Source organism: Taurulus bubalis, assembly GCF_910589615.1.
Source record: "Taurulus bubalis genome assembly, chromosome: 11".
In the NCBI taxonomy this organism is placed as follows: Eukaryota; Metazoa; Chordata; class Actinopteri; order Perciformes; family Cottidae; genus Taurulus; species Taurulus bubalis.
This window is the reverse complement of record NC_136599.1, coordinates 20,410,219-20,429,667: the sequence shown is the minus strand read 5'-3', so window position 1 is coordinate 20,429,667 and position 19,449 is coordinate 20,410,219. Positions and strand designations below refer to the sequence as shown.

The 19,449-nt window shown below is 49.0% G+C and overlaps 1 protein-coding gene across 1 annotated transcript; it reads right to left on the bottom strand.

Moving 5' to 3' along the window:
• Window positions 1-867: 867 nt before the first annotated feature.
• Window positions 868-17,142, bottom strand: LOC306743356 (L-rhamnose-binding lectin SML-like; the record flags this gene model as incomplete). The annotated part of the gene is made up of 8 exons (XM_079225860.1): window positions 17,116-17,142; window positions 16,949-17,011; window positions 16,732-16,867; window positions 16,234-16,343; window positions 16,094-16,138; window positions 15,847-15,979; window positions 15,471-15,643; window positions 868-890 (listed from the first exon to the last, which is right to left on the bottom strand). The coding sequence occupies exons 1-8, from the start codon at window positions 17,123-17,125 to the stop codon at window positions 868-870; spliced, it is 693 nt and encodes a 230-aa protein (XP_079081986.1). The 5' UTR covers window positions 17,126-17,142.
• Window positions 17,143-19,449: the final 2,307 nt, after the last annotated feature.

The following is a 19,449-nucleotide window of genomic DNA, read 5'->3' as shown; positions in this document are numbered from 1 at the left end:
ACAGACTGAAACATTCGCTAGAAGTACATCTCAACACACCCAAATGGAAAATATATATAGAACAAACATGACCTTTTCACTGAAGGACAAGAGACTCAAATGATTTAAACTGAAATCTGTGCACGGTTTCCCTAAACATTGTTGCCACATACAAGTGGAGGCAATCTGACAGACAGGAGGTGTGGTTGTACTGACAAATTAGAGATGAATACAAAGGTTCATACACTTTCAATATGAACAAGAACATTGTAAACGCTCCAAAAAATAGAGACGCATGACTGAATTGGATACTTAAGGTGAATAATAGGAAAAGGTGAATAATAGAATTAGAGACAGACGAGATGAGGTTGTGTGGCTGTGCAGAGGCAAAATGTGGGATACTGAGAACTTCATAAAACCATATAATAAAGCTTTCATTTTATAACATTTCTTAAACATAATTCCAATAGCCTCACAAAAGGTTGTACATGTTAAAACAGCCAATCTACAGTTTAGAAGAGTTTGTCTACGGTTTTCCCTTTTACATTTCTCAACCAAGGTTGACTTTGAGATGTGTTTGAGATTTACTGGCTATATCTATTATTATATTATTATAGTCTTTGGTGACTATGGATCAGCGGTAGAACAAGGACGTGGATTCTTGCTAAACACCGGTCCAGTTTAATGTTCATGAAGGAACTGAAGGTGTCGTTGATTACGGGTTACTCCAGGTCAACGCAGTAGATTGTGCCATCAACATGAAGCCTGTGAGCACGTCTCTGAGCTCACGCTGGAAGATCTTCTCTGCTGCCTCGGCACATCTAAGACTTCCAAAGGAAGTGAATCATGCAGAACGCCTTCGTGTCCCATCAACAGTCCAACCTGCATTCATCCAGGGTTTCTCCATGAACCTGAAGACACAGAAAGACATTCACATCTTAACTGACATCTCCAAAATAGTACTAGTTTAATGTTTAGAGAGTCCTTGTTCAAAATCCCTAAAACAAAAAAGGTTAAGGAGACTCCACTGAAAAGGTATTTTGCAATTATACAAAATCTCTATAAAAATGAGCGTGGCTATGGGTAATAAAGCTAATAATCACAAAACGTGTTACATTGTCGTGTGGGGCCCACATTAACATTACTCTGATAATAAGAACTGGACATGGACCCGTCCCCCATGTTCTCATTTGTTTATTATTTTTATTGATTATTAAATGTTTTGTTTGTTCGCCTAGCATCTGTTTGTTTATCTCCAAAGGAGGTTTGAATGATTTGAGAGGTTACGAGGATTAAAGTTCAGGCAGGCACATGGATCAGCTCAGGGGTCCTTTGGTAAGAAAGCGAGGGAAAAAGTCAGTAGTGGACTAGAATAGTCTGCAGTATGCAGTGTGGGGCTGATCAGAGTGTGTTTCTGTACTTTCAGGTGGGTGAAAGTGATGAAATGGTATAAAAGTAGCGACACATGGGCATAACTGTTAGGAAGGCAAATATGAATGTATGTCAGTTTGGAAGTTGAATGTGTGAATTGAACGTGTCGGGATATAATGAATCACTTAGCTTAGCTAGCTAGTGACCGGGAAACACCGTAGTACCACCTGTAGCCTGTGAGAATGACAGTTGTGTGAATGTGTAGAATGTCGCTAGTGTGAATTAAGTTGTTAGAGTGATAATGTAAGCTGATATGTGTATGTATAAGAAAATGTTTGATTCAGTAGTGGACTAAAATAGTCTGCAGTATTCAGTGTGTGGCTGATCAGAGTGTGTTTCTGTACTTTCAGTGCTGTCAGTAAAGCAATTCTTAAAATCCATACACACCTGGATCTCATGTGTCTAAGTGCACAACAATCGCATTACAACAATTGAGTGTAGTAAATGTGTAAATACAGTGTTTTACATCACACATCCGGATTATGTCAGAGGTATCCTCTGAAAGATAGTAGCATGAAGACCAAGCAGGACAGCTGTTCTTTGGTTCTGGTTTGTATCCTACAAAAAAAGACAAGAGAGATGAATGCAATACCAAAGGTATGATACTAACTTGAGTACAGACAAGGCCTAAACACCACCGATGATGTCCATGATGCTGTTTATAACGCTGGATTATTCTTCAGGACCATTAGAGGAGAATGCGCAAAACTTACATTTCCACATCACGTACTGGACATTATTGATGACATCTGTAAACAGAAAAAAACAAATTAATGTATCTCTAGTGACAGAGAGACATCATCTTGAAATACAATATTAGTTTCCTCTTTTGTTGTAAATTTGATTAATTTGACCTATCATCACAAAAGGTCAAAGGTCACATAAAGCCAGAGTACACAATAGAACTGTCAGCCTCTCCAGGGGAAGATCTCTCTATCTCACCTTTACGAGACTATAAAGGTACTCTGAGATGAGCAAGACTGGACCTTGGTCAGAATGTACAAAACACAGACCAGTTTTATTTATTTTATGCAATAAGAAAAACAAAGGTTTATAGAAATCGATAAAGTCAAAATAAGTAAAAGAAAAGACAAAATGTAAAAAGTTAATATACCTCAAAAGACCTTTAAATCTGCCTTCTAAGGCGAATACCTCAACAATAGTTTTTATGACGTGTGACAGTTTATAGAAAAGGAAATCTACTCAAACTGAGAATGGAGTCAGTCCTCGCTCCGACCATGGACACTTTCCTGATGACAATCATTTGTGGACAGATGAGTGCTGTGATTTGGAACAGCTCTTGTAAGTCAAAACTTTGATGATGTAAATCATGTGAGCAGATTAACTGCAGACAGAAGAATCAGAAGAATTGAGATACAGCTATACAAGTAAAATACAGGAATGTAATCACAATGCCACCACTAATTCTGAAGGTTTCTCACGCTTTTAGGGGAGTATTTAACTTGTGCTTGATATACAGAATTAGAAATTACCAAAAAGTGTCCTTTGCTAATCTAGAAGTGTGCAGATGTCATTGGATCAGATATAAGTACATGTGAACTGCTGCTTTGAGCTAAACAAGGTCATGACCTGCTGCTCTGAGCTACACAAGGTCAAGAGCTACTGCTCTGATCTACACAAGGTCAAGAGCTACTGCTCTGAGCTACACAAGGTCAAGAGCTACTGCTCTGAGCTACACAAGGTCATGACCTGATGATGTAAATGTGTTAGTGACCGACATGTAACCTGGGGAACCCAATGGCCCTGTTGCTCAGTTTTACAGGAACAGCAAACTACCTCAATTAATATATTGTTATTTATAGAATCAGAATCAGCTTTAAGTGTGTACACATACAATGAATATGACAGGTTACATGTTGATGATGATGACAGTAACAGTGATGATGTAGTAATGAAGGTCAAATGTGAAGCACAGCTGGTGCAAGAGAGGTCCACTGAAGGCTGCAACCCTTTTAGATCTGTAATGATGACAGTCCGCCTGGTCCTTTTTGTCTTATTTATCAATAAATATGGAAAAAAAATGTCCTTTTGGCAAAATTGTTTTGCTCCTTTTTCAGGAGAAATAACTTTCAAAATCTGGCAAGAATTTATCATTATTATATGTTATAAAGGCTTAAAACATGATGTATTTGAATTTTCATCATGTTTCTCAATGATCTGCTCACTTCCACCCCCACCCACAGACAAGCTCCCCGCCGTTTTTCTTTCTTTCGATGGTGTAATATTCGAGGTGTTACAGTCATCTTAGTCTTGCATCCTGTTTGCATGTTATTTCTTTTGGCCGGCGACTGGGTCCGTTTAATAAGAATAAACCAACTGTCTCTTTATTTTTCAGCTGTCATTATTTATTGCATCGTGATCAACACATGCTCACTCTTCCATGTAGGAATGTTTGGTTCTAAAATGACACAAATATAAAAAGTAAATACATGAAATACACTTATACTGCCATCTACTGGTAGAAAGGCGAACCTGCACTCTGGTCTCCTCAGAGGCTCTGCTCTGTGTTCACTCAAGAAACGGCACAATGAGGTGGAAATATAGATATGATGCTTACAGCAACAACTCTACACACACACATTATTTTGATTAAACTATATAACAAACTGTGTTGCATTAAACAATGCAACGATTAATTGAAAAGTTTATTTGTGCTGTGTACGTAATATATATCCAGGTTGATTTATTTATATTGATTAATTAATGTTCTTCTAACATTAATGTTCTTCTAACGTTACCTTTCTACGTGTTTGCATCATAGAAGACTGTAAATAAGAACATTTTGTACATGCTTTTATTTTGACATGAAAAAAACCGGCTCGTATTCCGAGTTTGGTTTTCTCGTTTTCTCGTTTTTGGATTCAGACGGCAGAAATGAAAAACGGAAGTGGTTTTCCGTTTTCCCGTTTTTGGTTTGAAACGAAAAAACAAACGTACACGGACCGTTTTTTCGTTTGTTTTTTCGTTTATTCGAATATACGGAATTACGGAAAGGTCCGTGTACGTTTTGTTCGTTTGTTTTTTCGTTCTCTTTGCAGCTCTTTAGCATGTTGGACAAACCAGCATGGCACTGTCTTATAATAATCAAGTTCCCATCCAATAACACTGGTATGCAGAAGCCTGCTTTGGGAGGGGGGCTGTTTAAAACTGTTGAAAACTGTGACTGTAATCTGAGAGGAAAACAGGGACATGTTTTGAAATATATGTAAACCGTACTTTAAATATGTATGTTAAAGACCAGCAATTTATTAACTTTAAACAAAAGCAATAAGTGCTTTTGATGTTAACATACATATTTAATGTACGGTTTACATTTTTATTAACTTATTTTCATAGCCTTATTGTAACATGTATTCTTACCAGTAGTAGCTCAAAACAATATAATTTACAATTTTTTAATAAAGTAACAACATTCATATTGAGTTAATTGAATTAAATTCAGACTATTGGTTCGGCCCTCCACAACGGTCCAAATTTCTCATGTGGCCCTTTGGGAAAATGAATTGCCCACCCCTGGACTAAGGTATGTTCATGACGTGTGGTTCCCAAGCGCTCTTTGGTGACGTGGTTGATTACGTTACTGTCATCTGTCCATCATCGTATAAAGACCGCCCTGACAATTTGATTAGTCCGAACAATTTTTGATCATTTCTCCCCAAGGGAGCAGTGCCAGACCGAACTTCCAGACCTCAAATGTTGTGGGTGGGGCTAAGTTCGGCTGGTACCAGGCTACATCTTTAGCATACCACCCAAAAATCCGCTAGAATGCATGAAATAACATCTACTTAAACCAAAATGTGTTAGAAGGGGTGTGGTGTTGAGGACCCAAATGCACAGACGCAGCAGTTCAAGTTCCAAGGGCGGACTTTATTGCGATAAAACAAAACACAACGAATAGACAGACTAATACCAACGGTAATGTCCAGCGAACACAGGAGATCCACCTCCCCTGCTCCAGAGTCGGGAGGGCAACTCAACCGCTCTTGTGAAGGCTGCTCTTGAAGCACGCCGGACGGATTACGCTCCAGAGTCAGGAGGGCAACTCAACCGCTCTTTTGGTCAATGCTCTTGAAGCACGCCAGACTGATTCCGCTCCAGAGTCGGGAGGGCAACTCAACCGCTCTTGTGATCCACTCTCACCTGAAGAAGCAAACCAGACTGGAACTGGAACAACCCGACAAATGAGCCAGGTACGCAGTGGTCCCTAAATCACCTGCCGGTGATCAAGGCAATGCACCACAGCTGGGATGAATGAGAGGGGCGTGGCATTGGGCGGAAACCGGGGGTGGAGACCCACGAGCAGACAGGGAACCCAACAAAATGTCCTGGGGGTGGACCATCAGCTATGTCTTTGCTTCACAGAATGTAACCAATGTTGTCCATCTCCAGTAGGCCGCCCCTATCAACGACTTTAGGCCCCACAAACCACCAAAATGCAGGGTACAACATGGGTACAACGCCAAATTAATTCAAATTTCCTGATATTTGAGCCACCAACGTGTGTGGCTGCGTGCGCGGCTAAATTTTGGTCACCCCCGACAAAATCTCACTCCAAAGTTTTTTGAAAAGTTAGCAGCTATGCACACACACACACACACACACACACACACACACACACACACACACACACACACACACACACACACACACACACACAGCTTATATTTCTACATTAATTACGTGTTATCAACTGCAGGACAGATAAAATAGGTCAACCATTTGTCTTAGAAGAGGTTCATGGGCAAAACTATTAAGGGACATTGTTAAGCTAGCTAAACATTAAAGCCACAAAGTTAGCCTTTCCAGACCATTAAAAAACTGGTGGGAGGGAAATGAAGCCGCTGTAGACACCTTAACGCTGATTGGCCAAGACTCGACACGTTAAAGATCTTCTTTTGCTAAGATGATCACGACCTCAGTTTTTTTCCGTGTCCCACTCGTATCTCAGAAACGCCAGCCAGTTGACCCCCCTCCCAAAAACAAAAACTCTTCGGATCTACACGATTCACGTGGATGACATATTTTCATTTCAAAACTACGAATTTCGCCAAAAGGTGACAAGTTTGCAGGTATAGAGAGAGCTGGAGAGAGGAAACACTTTTTACAACACGTAATGAAGAGAAACTATATTTATATTGTGGGTTATTTCATAATGATGTCACAATCAGAATTTCAAAACATACCGACGTAAATAATAAATAAATAAATAAGACGCATTCCGCCGGTAGAAATCGATCTGTGTCGATGACTGAATCTGTTTGTTCTGATGTTTACTTCTGAGATAACCCAAAATGCGGGGCGTCGCGGGCCGGGGACCTGTGGTGTTTAATGTACGTCATTTTTTCTGTGACTTCCTGTGTATACTTTGAAGGCAGCTGACAACTGTCCGACTTGATTGCAGTTTTTTGTCAACGCCTCCTGCTTTTGGATTTTTTTTTTATTGGACCTTTACGACGTAACAACGGCGTAAGTTGTTGGCATGTTATGGATTTATGGATCAATATGAGTCGTCATCCGTGAGTTGCCTGGATTTTGCTATCGTTTGTTTGTTTGTTGTCTGACAAAAGTCTCGTTTGTAGCTGCTGTGGTGGTCTGATCTTGAACTCGAACCGAACTATAAATAGAGGCATAGTGAACAATAGAATGTACAGTAAAAGTTACTGCATACTTCAATATCAATATCAATATTATATATCATCCATCCATCCATCCATTATCAGCCGCTTATCCGGGGTCGCGGTGGCAGCAGGTTCAGCAGGCCGACCCAGGCTTCCCTCTCACCTGCAACACTTTCCAGCTCATTCTGGGGGATCCCGAGGCGTTCCAAGGCCAGCCGGGAGATATAATCCCTCCAGCGTGTCCTCGGTCTTCCCCGGGGTCTCCTACCAGTTGGACGTGCCTGGAAAACCTCTAATGGGAGGCGTCCAGGAGGCATCCTGACTAGATGCCCGAATATTTTGCTTAGGAATAGGTTGACAACGCTACAACGATATTAATCAAAGCTAAAACGTTACCTGAATAGTTACGTTGCTAATGATTAGGCCTTTGTCTCTCTTTACCAGTTGCCTTTCTTTTTTTCAACCTGGCTTTTTCAGCCCCTCCTGCCCTTTTCCTCCCGTCCATCCTTCCTGACGCGTATCATTGCGGTCGGGCCGGCCCAGCTATCGGTAGCCTATCTGAGAAAACCTTTTGGAAAAGACGGGCTACGGACCGAACCAACTCTATTTGGGAGGGGTGAACTTCCTCGCATGGTACAACCCATCCAGAGGCTGCGGTGTCAGAATGCTGTACAAGAACTCCTTAAGTTGTTTGCTCACAAGAGTTTCAAGAATGTTTAGCAAGTACAGATTAATTAGATATTGGCCCAGATATTTGAAATAGCTGGGTGTCCCTGAAATGTAGTAGAGATTGCAGTTTAGTGACATTGGAATGACTGAATTGGATACTTAAAAAAAAAGGTGAATAGAATTAGAGACAGATGCGATGAGGTAAGTGTTGCTGTGCAGAGGCAAAATGTGGGATACTGAGAACTTCATAAAACCATATAATAAAGCTTTCATTTTTATAACATTTCTTAAACATAATTCTGACAGCCTCACAAAAGGTTGTATGTGTTAAAACAACCAAACTATAGTTTAGAAGCGTTTTAGCCCAGATTCTAGGGTTTGTTTTCTAATTTCTCAATAGGCAAAGAACAAATTGACAAACTGACAAATGTATTTAATTCTGTGCATGTTTATTGGTATATGTTTCAGCATGTTAAGGTTTGCCGCCTCCAGGTTTGCCGCCTCCAGGTTTGCCAGGTTTGCCGTCGCCAGGTTTGCCGTCGCCAGGTTTGCCGTCGCCAGGTTTGCCGTCGCCAGGTTTGCATGGTTTTCCGTCTCCATGTTTGCCGTCTGCAGGTTTGCCGTCGCCAGGTTTGCCGTCGCCAGGTTTGCCGTCGCCAGGTTTGCCGTCGCCAGGTTTGCCGTCGCCAGGTTTGCCAGGTTTGCCAGGTTTGCCGTCTCCAGGTTTGCCGTCTCCAGGTTTGCCGTCACCAGGTTTGCCAGGTTTGCCGTCTCCAGGTTTGCCGTCTCCAGGTTTGCCGTCTCCAGGTTTGCCGTCTCCAGGTTTGCCGTCTCCAGGTTTGCCAGGTTTGCCGTCTCCAGGTTTGCCGTCGCCAGGTTTGCCAGGTTTGCCGTCTCCAGGTTTGCCGTCGCCAGGTTTGCCAGGTTTGCCGTCTCCGGGTTTGCCGTCGCCAGGTTTGCCGGGTTTGCCGTCGCCGGGTTTGCCGTCTCCGGGTTTGCCGTCTCCGGGTTTGCCGTCTCCGGGTTTGCCGTCTCCGGGTTTGCCAGGTTTGCCGTCTCCAGGTTTGCCAGGTTTGCCGTCTCCAGGTTTGCCGTCTCCAGGTTTGCCGTCTCCAGGTTTACCGTCTCCAGGTTTGCCGTCTCCAGGTTTGCCGTCTCCAGGTTTGCCGTCTCCGGGTTTGCCAGGTTTGCCGTCTCCGGGTTTGCCGGGTTTGCCAGGTTTGCCGTCTCCAGGTTTGCCGTCTCCAGGTTTGCCGTCTCCAGGTTTGCCAGGTTTGCCGTCTCCGGGTTTGCCGTCTCCGGGTTTGCCGTCTCCGGGTTTGCCAGGTTTGCCGTCTCCAGGTTTGCCATCGCCGGGTTTGCCGTCTCCAGGTTTGCCGTCTCCAGGTTTGCCAGGTTTGCCAGGTTTGCCGTCTCCAGGTTTGCCGTCTCCGGGTTTGCCGTCTCCGGGTTTGCCGTCTCCGGGTTTGCCATCACCAGGTTTGCCGGGTTTGCCGTCTCCGGGTTTGCCGTCTCCGGGTTTGCCGTCTCCGGGTTTGCCGTCACCAGGTTTGCCGGGTTTGCCGTCTCCGGGTTTGCCGTCTCCGGGTTTGCCGTCTCCGGGTTTGCCGTCTCCGGGTTTGCCGTCTCCAGGTTTGCCAGGTTTGCCGTCGCCAGGTTTGCCAGGTTTGCCGTCTCCGGGTTTGCCGTCTCCGGGTTTGCCAGGTTTGCCGTCTCCGGGTTTGCCGTCTCCGGGTTTGCCGTCTCCGGGTTTGCCGTCTCCGGGTTTGCCAGGTTTGCCGTCTCCGGGTTTGCCGTCGCCAGGTTTGCCAGGTTTGCCGTCTCCGGGTTTGCCGTCGCCAGGTTTGCCAGGTTTGCCGTCTCCGGGTTTGCCGTCGCCAGGTTTGCCGGGTTTGCCGTCGCCAGGTTTGCCGGGTTTGCCGTCGCCGGGTTTGCCGTCTCCGGGTTTGCCGTCTCCGGGTTTGCCGTCTCCGGGTTTGCCAGGTTTGCCGTCTCCAGGTTTGCCAGGTTTGCCGTCTCCAGGTTTGCCGTCTCCAGGTTTGCCGTCTCCAGGTTTACCGTCTCCAGGTTTGCCGTCTCCAGGTTTGCCGTCGCCAGGTTTGCCAGGTTTGCCAGGTTTGCCGTCTCCAGGTTTGCCAGGTTTGCCGTCTCCGGGTTTGCCGTCTCCGGGTTTGCCGTCTCCGGGTTTGCCAGGTTTGCCGTCTCCAGGTTTGCCGTCTCCGGGTTTGCCAGGTTTGCCGTCTCCAGGTTTGCCGTCTCCGGGTTTGCCAGGTTTGCCGTCTCCAGGTTTGCCGTCTCCAGGTTTGCTGTCTCCGGGTTTGCCGTCTCCGGGTTTGCCGTCACCAGGTTTGCCGGGTTTGCCGTCTCCGGGTTTGCCGTCTCCGGGTTTGCCGTCTCCGGGTTTGCCGTCACCAGGTTTGCCGGGTTTGCCGTCTCCGGGTTTGCCGTCTCCAGGTTTGCCGTCTCCAGGTTTGCCGTCTCCAGGTTTGCCAGGTTTGCCGTCTCCAGGTTTGCCATCGCCGGGTTTGCCATCGCCGGGTTTGCCGTCTCCAGGTTTGCCGTCTCCAGGTTTGCCGTCTCCAGGTTTGCCAGGTTTGCCGTCGCCAGGTTTGCCAGGTTTGCCGTCTCCGGGTTTGCCGTCTCCGGGTTTGCCGTCTCCGGGTTTGCCGTCTCCAGGTTTGCCAGGTTTGCCGTCTCCGGGTTTGCCGTCTCCGGGTTTGCCGTCTCCGGGTTTGCCGTCTCCGGGTTTGCCAGGTTTGCCGTCTCCGGGTTTGCCGTCTCCGGGTTTGCCGTCTCCGGGTTTGCCGTCTCCGGGTTTGCCAGGTTTGCCGTCTCCAGGTTTGCCATCGCCGGGTTTGCCGTCGCCAGGTTTGCCGTCTCCGGGTTTGCCGTCTCCGGGTTTGCCGTCTCCGGGTTTGCCGTCTCCGGGTTTGCCAGGTTTGCCGTCTCCAGGTTTGCCGTCTCCGGGTTTGCCAGGTTTGCCGTCTCCAGGTTTGCCAGGTTTGCCGTCTCCGGGTTTGCCATCTCCCGGTTTGCCGTCTCCAGGTTTGCCGTCTCCAGGTTTGCCGTCACCAGGTTTGCCGTCTCCAGGTTTGCCGTCTCCAGGTTTGCCGTCGCCAGGTTTGCCGTCGCCAGGTTTGCCGTCGCCAGGTTTGCCAGGTTTGCCGTCTCCGGGTTTGTCAGGTTTGCCGTCTCCAGGTTTGCCGTCTCCAGGTTTGCCGTCTCCAGGTTTGCCAGGTTTGCCGTCTCCGGGTTTGCCGTCTCCGGGTTTGCCGTCTCCAGGTTTGCCAGGTTTGCCGTCTCCAGGTTTGCCATCGCCGGGTTTGCCGTCTCCAGGTTTGCCGTCTCCAGGTTTGCCAGGTTTGCCGTCTCCAGGTTTGCCAGGTTTGCCGTCTCCAGGTTTGCCGTCTCCGGGTTTGCCGTCTCCGGGTTTGCCGTCTCCAGGTTTGCCGTCACCAGGTTTGCCAGGTTTGCCGTCTCCAGGTTTGCCGTCTCCAGGTTTGCCGTCTCCAGGTTTGCCAGGTTTGCCGTCTCCAGGTTTGCCGTCGCCAGGTTTGCCAGGTTTGCCGTCTCCAGGTTTGCCGTCGCCAGGCTTGCCAGGTTTGCCGTCTCCAGGTTTGCCGTCGCCAGGTTTGCCAGGTTTGCCGTCTCCGGGTTTGCCGTCTCCGGGTTTGCCAGGTTTGCCGTCTCCAGGTTTGCCGTCTCCAGGTTTGCCGTCTCCAGGTTTGCCGTCTCCAGGTTTGCCAGGTTTGCCGTCTCCGGGTTTGCCGTCTCCGGGTTTGCCGTCTCCAGGTTTGCCAGGTTTGCCGTCTCCAGGTTTGCCATCGCCGGGTTTGCCGTCTCCAGGTTTGCCGTCTCCAGGTTTGCCGTCTCCAGGTTTGCCGTCTCCAGGTTTGCCAGGTTTGCCGTCTCCAGGTTTGCCAGGTTTGCCGTCTCCAGGTTTGCCGTCTCCGGGTTTGCCGTCTCCGGGTTTGCCGTCTCCAGGTTTGCCGTCACCAGGTTTGCCAGGTTTGCCGTCTCCAGGTTTGCCGTCTCCAGGTTTGCCGTCTCCAGGTTTGCCAGGTTTGCCGTCTCCAGGTTTGCCGTCGCCAGGTTTGCCAGGTTTGCCGTCTCCAGGTTTGCCGTCGCCAGGCTTGCCAGGTTTGCCGTCTCCAGGTTTGCCGTCGCCAGGTTTGCCAGGTTTGCCGTCTCCGGGTTTGCCGTCACCAGGTTTGCCAGGTTTGCCGTCTCCGGGTTTGCCGTCTCCGGGTTTGCCGTCTCCAGGTTTGCCGTCACCAGGTTTGCCAGGTTTGCCGTCTCCAGGTTTGCCGTCTCCAGGTTTGCCGTCTCCAGGTTTGCCAGGTTTGCCGTCTCCGGGTTTGCCGTCTCCGGGTTTGCCGTCTCCGGGTTTGCCAGGTTTGCCGTCTCCAGGTTTGCCGTCTCCAGGTTTGCCAGGTTTGCCGTCTCCGGGTTTGCCGTCTCCGGGTTTGCCGTCTCCAGGTTTGCCGTCTCCAGGTTTGCCGTCACCAGGTTTGCCAGGTTTGCCGTCTCCAGGTTTGCCGTCTCCAGGTTTGCCGTCGCCAGGTTTGCCGTCGCCAGGTTTGCCGTCGCCAGGTTTGCCGTCGCCAGGTTTGTCAGGTTTGCCGTCTCCGGGTTTGCCGTCGCCAGGTTTGCCGGGTTTGCCGTCTCCGGGTTTGCCGTCTCCGGGTTTGCCGTCACCGGGTTTGCCGGGTTTGCCGTCTCCGGGTTTGCCGTCTCCGGGTTTGCCGTCACCGGGTTTGCCGTCTCCGGGTTTGCCGTCTCCGGGTTTGCCGTCTCCGGGTTTGCCGTCTCCAGGTTTGCCATCTCCAGGTTTGCCGTCTCCAGGTTTGCCAGGTTTGCCGTCTCCAGGTTTGCCAGGTTTGCCGTCTCCAGGTTTGCCGTCTCCAGGTTTGCCGTCTCCAGGTTTGCCGTCTCCAGGTTTGCCGTCGCCAGGTTTGCCAGGTTTGCCGTCTCCGGGTTTGCCGTCTCCGGGTTTGCCGTCCCCGGGTTTGCCAGGTTTGCCGTCTCCGGGTTTGCCAGGTTTGCCGTCTCCAGGTTTGCCGTCTCCAGGTTTGCCAGGTTTGCCGTCTCCGGGTTTGCCGTCTCCGGGTTTGCCGTCTCCAGGTTTGCCAGGTTTGCCGTCTCCAGGTTTGCCGTCTCCAGGTTTGCCGTCGCCAGGTTTGCCGTCGCCAGGTTTGTCAGGTTTGCCGTCTCCGGGTTTGCCGTCGCCAGGTTTGCCGGGTTTGCCGTCTCCGGGTTTGCCGTCTCCGGGTTTGCCGTCACCGGGTTTGCCGGGTTTGCCGTCTCCGGGTTTGCCGTCTCCGGGTTTGCCGTCTCCGGGTTTGCCGTCACCAGGTTTGCCATCTCCAGGTTTGCCGTCTCCAGGTTTGCCAGGTTTGCCGTCTCCAGGTTTGCCATCGCCGGGTTTGCCGTCTCCAGGTTTGCCGTCTCCAGGTTTGCCAGGTTTGCCGTCTCCAGGTTTGCCAGGTTTGCCGTCTCCAGGTTTGCCGTCTCCAGGTTTGCCGTCTCCAGGTTTGCCGTCGCCAGGTTTGCCAGGTTTGCCGTCTCCGGGTTTGCCGTCTCCGGGTTTGCCGTCCCCGGGTTTGCCAGGTTTGCCGTCTCCGGGTTTGCCAGGTTTGCCGTCTCCAGGTTTGCCGTCTCCAGGTTTGCCGTCTCCAGGTTTGCCAGGTTTGCCGTCTCCGGGTTTGCCGTCTCCGGGTTTGCCGTCTCCAGGTTTGCCAGGTTTGCCGTCTCCAGGTTTGCCATCGCCGGGTTTGCCGTCTCCAGGTTTGCCGTCTCCAGGTTTGCCAGGTTTGCCGTCTCCAGGTTTGCCGTCTCCGGGTTTGCCGTCTCCGGGTTTGCCGTCGCCAGGTTTGCCAGGTTTGCCGTCTCCGGGTTTGCCGTCGCCAGGTTTGCCGGGTTTGCCGTCTCCGGGTTTGCCGTCTCCGGGTTTGCCGTCACCGGGTTTGCCGGGTTTGCCGTCTCCAGGTTTGCCGTCTCCGGGTTTGCCGTCACCAGGTTTGCCATCTCCAGGTTTGCCGTCTCCAGGTTTGCCAGGTTTGCCGTCTCCAGGTTTGCCATCGCCGGGTTTGCCGTCTCCAGGTTTGCCGTCTCCAGGTTTGCCAGGTTTGCCGTCTCCAGGTTTGCCAGGTTTGCCGTCTCCAGGTTTGCCGTCTCCAGGTTTGCCGTCTCCAGGTTTGCCGTCGCCAGGTTTGCCAGGTTTGCCGTCTCCGGGTTTGCCGTCTCCGGGTTTGCCGTCCCCGGGTTTGCCAGGTTTGCCGTCTCCCGGTTTGCCAGGTTTGCCGTCTCCAGGTTTGCCGTCTCCAGGTTTGCCGTCTCCAGGTTTGCCAGGTTTGCCGTCTCCGGGTTTGCCGTCTCCGGGTTTGCCGTCTCCAGGTTTGCCAGGTTTGCCGTCTCCAGGTTTGCCATCGCCGGGTTTGCCGTCTCCAGGTTTGCCGTCTCCAGGTTTGCCAGGTTTGCCGTCTCCAGGTTTGCCAGGTTTGCCGTCTCCAGGTTTGCCGTCTCCGGGTTTGCCGTCTCCGGGTTTGCCGTCTCCAGGTTTGCCGTCACCAGGTTTGCCAGGTTTGCCGTCTCCAGGTTTGCCGTCTCCAGGTTTGCCGTCTCCAGGTTTGCCAGGTTTGCCGTCTCCAGGTTTGCCATCGCCGGGTTTGCCGTCTCCAGGTTTGCCGTCTCCAGGTTTGCCAGGTTTGCCGTCTCCAGGTTTGCCAGGTTTGCCGTCTCCAGGTTTGCCAGGTTTGCCGTCTCCAGGTTTGCCGTCTCCGGGTTTGCCGTCTCCGGGTTTGCCGTCTCCAGGTTTGCCGTCACCAGGTTTGCCAGGTTTGCCGTCTCCGGGTTTGCCGTCTCCGGGTTTGCCGTCTCCAGGTTTGCCAGGTTTGCCGTCTCCAGGTTTGCCATCGCCGGGTTTGCCGTCTCCAGGTTTGCCGTCTCCAGGTTTGCCAGGTTTGCCGTCTCCAGGTTTGCCAGGTTTGCCGTCTCCAGGTTTGCCGTCTCCGGGTTTGCCGTCTCCAGGTTTGCCGTCTCCAGGTTTGCCGTCTCCAGGTTTGCCGTCTCCAGGTTTGCCAGGTTTGCCGTCTCCAGGTTTGCCGTCGCCAGGTTTGCCAGGTTTGCCGTCTCCAGGTTTGCCGTTGCCAGGTTTGCCAGGTTTGCCGTCTCCAGGTTTGCCGTTGCCAGGTTTGCCGTCTCCGGGTTTGCCGTCACCAGGTTTGCCGGGTTTGCCGTCTCCGGGTTTGCCATCTCCGGGTTTGCCGTCTCCGGGTTTGCCGTCACCGGGTTTGCCGTCACCAGGTTTGCCGTCTCCAGGTTTGCCGTCTCCAGGTTTGCCAGGTTTGCCGTCTCCAGGTTTGCCAGGTTTGCCGTCTCCAGGTTTACCGTCTCCGGGTTTGCCAGGTTTGCCGTCTCCAGGTTTGCCGTCTCCAGGTTTGCCGTCTCCAGGTTTGCCGTCTCCAGGTTTGCCAGGTTTGCCGTCTCCGGGTTTGCCGTCTCCGGGTTTGCCGTCTCCAGGTTTGCCGTCTCCAGGTTTGCCATCGCCGGGTTTGCCGTCTCCAGGTTTGCCGTCTCCAGGTTTGCCAGGTTTGCCAGGTTTGCCGTCTCCAGGTTTGCCAGGTTTGCCGTCTCCAGGTTTGCCAGGTTTGCCGTCTCCAGGTTTGCCGTCTCCAGGTTTGCCATCGCCGGGTTTGCCGTCTCCAGGTTTGCCGTCTCCAGGTTTGCCAGGTTTGCCGTCTCCAGGTTTGCCGTCTCCAGGTTTGCCAGGTTTGCCGTCGCCAGGTTTGCCGTCGCCAGGTTTGCCTTTACGATGCTTACATTCACATCTGTAAGCCACCTCCAGGTACTTGTAAGTGCCAACACAGGGGTCTCCAAACATCATGTTGCTCACGCTAATGGTACAGCTGTTTTTCCCATTGCAACTGTGGAGGCAGAGTGACATGAGTGAAAACAGGCTTGAATTCACCATGGAGCATATGAAATCTAAACTGCGTGCCTCAATTTTACTTTCTTTCGGCCTGCAAGAATTTTAATTCACTGGATTTACTTATCTGTGCCAAATAAGAAATAGTTTCTTGAGATCTGGATTTATTCCTTGTATTTAGTAACGGTTCTGCAGCCGTACCTGTCAGCAACTTTGCCAGTGAGCTTTGAGCAGGCGACATGTTTAATCTGAGAGGCGGGTCGTTGAAAAATGCAGGTGGTCTGGTCACGCCGTCCATAGTCGGCCCCGTACACAAAAATGACCTGTCCTTCATCTGTCAAAAAGAGGAGGAACAATTGGCTAGGTGGAAAAGACGGAGAGGTCGGCTGCATTGAAAATGTAATTATGCTTAATCCACCATGAAAGAAATAGAAAAAATATTTATTACCGCACTGGAGGTGTGCCAAAGAGTCCTCACATGCAACAAGGTGAACTGTCAAAGTAACAAGAGTGAATCACATTAGACATCACACCATAAAATGTGCGGCTTTTTTTTCTCAGTTAGTTTCATGCAGACATGTGACTGACTTGCTGGGAAACAGGTGTAGGTGGTGTCCAGGTATTTGGAGATGCCACGGCAGGGATCAGAGGTACTAACAACATTCAGGTTCAGTTCACACTCCGTCTTGCCATTACACCTTCAGGAAACACATCAAGGGGATAGTGTAAACATTTAAACAAGCAGATACCATAATGAAACATCCCCAGCTGATAACTCACATTGCGTTTTCTGAAACTTCAGATTTAAATGTGCAAATGAAGCATTGTCTCATCAGATATGGTTCCAAAACAGAAACCAGAATATTGTATGAAGCAAGGTTTCAAAATTTTATCAATAGTCAAATATATAAATTAACTTGATTGCCTCAATTTTCAACAACTAAACTACTACTTTTTTTTTTTAAAGCTGCATGACATTAAATCCTTAACCTGATTCTGAGACTCATTTCCAGCAGTATCCACATTTAGAATACGTGCAATAACAACATTATATTTATTTTCTATTTCTGTGCAGGTAATGTGTACCTTGTCTTGAGGACGTCCAATGTTCCCTTCAGAGAGCACTCTGTATTGGCAAGTTGACCCTGAGGTTTTCCCTCAGAGCAGGTCTCCTTGTCTGCACGTCCATACAGTGCTGCCTGCACGCCGATCACTCCGCTATCTGTAACACACCACATGAGAAATCTAGAAGCAGGACAAATCACTCTATTATATTTGTTTATGTGGGAGAGTTTTGCCTTACCGCAGCTCAGGCGCTGGACATTGCGGCCGCCATCACATGTGATGACCCTCTCTGTGGAAACAACTCAAATAAAGGATGAAAAAGCATTAGTTGAAGTGCATTCAAGCCACATCCTGTTAGTGGAAAATGTGTGCAAGAATCATCATTAATGCCACTCAGATATTTACCTGCTGTCATGAGCGAACATGTTGCTGCCAGCACTGGAAAAGAAACATCGCTGTCAAACTGTGTCCGCCAAACATAAATTGAAGTTGTGTCTTGTTTAACATTAAAAAAAAAAACATTCTCAAAGTATACTTTTTTTTTTCACACCAGACATTTTGACATGTCAAAGTAGGAAAAGCACAGGTGTTACTAACATTCGCAATGACTCCATTCTGTCCCTAATGGGCTATGACACTGAGACTGAGTAAACATCTGTAGGAAGGCCTTGCCATTATTAGTGCCATCTCTAAACCTGGGCTATTCCTGCTGTAACATGTTAATGTGGATGTTGAATGCAGGTAAAAAAATTAAAAAGAACTGCTAAAGTCAGCGCTCAGCTTCAATCACTAATGTTAAAAACCTCAAACCAAGCCAGAAATCTAGGTGTAGTTATGGATTCAGACCTCAACCTGAACAGCCATATCAAGACAATTACGAAATCAGCCTACTACCACCTGAAGAATATATCAAGGGTTAGAGGACTTATGTCTCAACAGGATTTGGAGAAACTTGTCCATGCATTTATCTTTAGTAGACTTGACTACTGTAACGGTGTGTTCACAGGTGTGTTCACAGCATTTTCTCTTCAATATTGATGAGCTCCAACTTTAATGCAGCCGCTCCAACTTGGTCGCCATTGTTTACTGTGACCGGAATTCGGCTACAACCCCTGAAACCACACAGCCACACAGGCACACCCCCCCTGGCGGCATGGCGGTAATTGCAGGCAACGCGTTCCCTCGACGCAGAACTTCGAATGCTCAACGACGGCGTCGGACGGAGAACCATAAACTAGGCTTTATGCTGTGTTCACACGGGACGCGGCGCGAATTTGCGGCGCGACCAGATTCCATGTAAAGTCAATCCACAGACGCGCTGCGACACGAATTGCCAAATTATTCGCGCCGCGGCGAGATAGACGCGTTTGAGGCGGCGCAGAACAGAACGTTTGACCTGAGGCGAACAAAGCGAAGGACGCGGTGCGAATTCGCGTGAGTTGAATTCTCCCAACTCTGGCGGAGAAATCGCGTGACGCAAAGTTGCGGCAGCCAATCAGCGTTGAGAAGCTCCGCCCGTCACCACCGCCGTCTCCCCGTTTCTGAATGAAACTGCTGCTGCTCCGCCTGAACCAGCGCTGGTAGCGGCTTCCTTGAGACGCTGTTGTGGGACTACGGATAATATTATGAACCCAGACACCATGGAGTTTGATGTTCCGACATATGTGGAGTTTACACAAAAAGTATAAAGCAGAACTGGTGGTTATTTCCATGGTGGATGGCATAATCGGCATCGTTTTACGGAGATACGCGAGACGCAGTTCCTGGAGGAGTCGGTGAAATTCACCGAGCTGTGTGCGGCTACGGATGATGTTATGAACCCGAACACGGGGGCGTTTCATGTTCCGACATGTTTGGGACTTCCACAACAAGTATAAAGCAGAACTAGTGGTTATTTATTCCATGGTCGATAGCGGAAATGAAAGCTTCGTCGCTTGTCTCTCTCAGAGGCAAGCAACAGAGCTAAGCCACGCCCCCTTCGCGCCGCGATTTTTCGCGTTTGGTGTGAACACCCTCGTTTCACTCACGCGAGTAAACTTCCGCGGTGGACGCGGCGCGAAATTTCTTTATTCTGTTATTTATAAAAGCACAGATGAGTCACACAATTATGTTATTTACAGAAAAAGTTTGAGAACCACAGCTTTAAGTGTTTGTGTCGGAGTCGCCGCCGCCGCCTATTTTGCACTATTACAATACTTATAGGCAGCTAGTTATCATGTCTTCCGCTCCATGAAACGCATGTTAATGCTCAGTAGTACACATATGATACTTTAATGTATTTGCATTGTAATAAATTGTGATAATTTTAAATGGGCATATATGCAGCTGAAACGGGTAGCCTAGTGCATCCCACATTTTTCAACATAACATTTTAAAATATTCTAGTCATTATGACCTTTATAAAAATGATTGTTTTGGGGGGAGGTGGGGTAGTGCACTATAGGCCCCTGAGACACGGCTTAAGAGTTTGTCCTTAATGGAAAAAAACATTCCCCTTACATTACTTTTATACTTTTAAGTAGTTTTTAAACCAGTACTTTTACTTAAGTAAAAAGCTTGAGTTGATACTTCAACTTTTACAGAAGTATTTTTAAACCCTAGTATCTATACTTCTACTTGAGTAATGTATGTGAATACTTTTGACACCTCTGCCTAACGTTCAAACATGAGTGTCTAGATGAAATAGTCCAAACTGACACAAGTAGGATGAAACTTTCAGACATATTTAAAATATGAAGA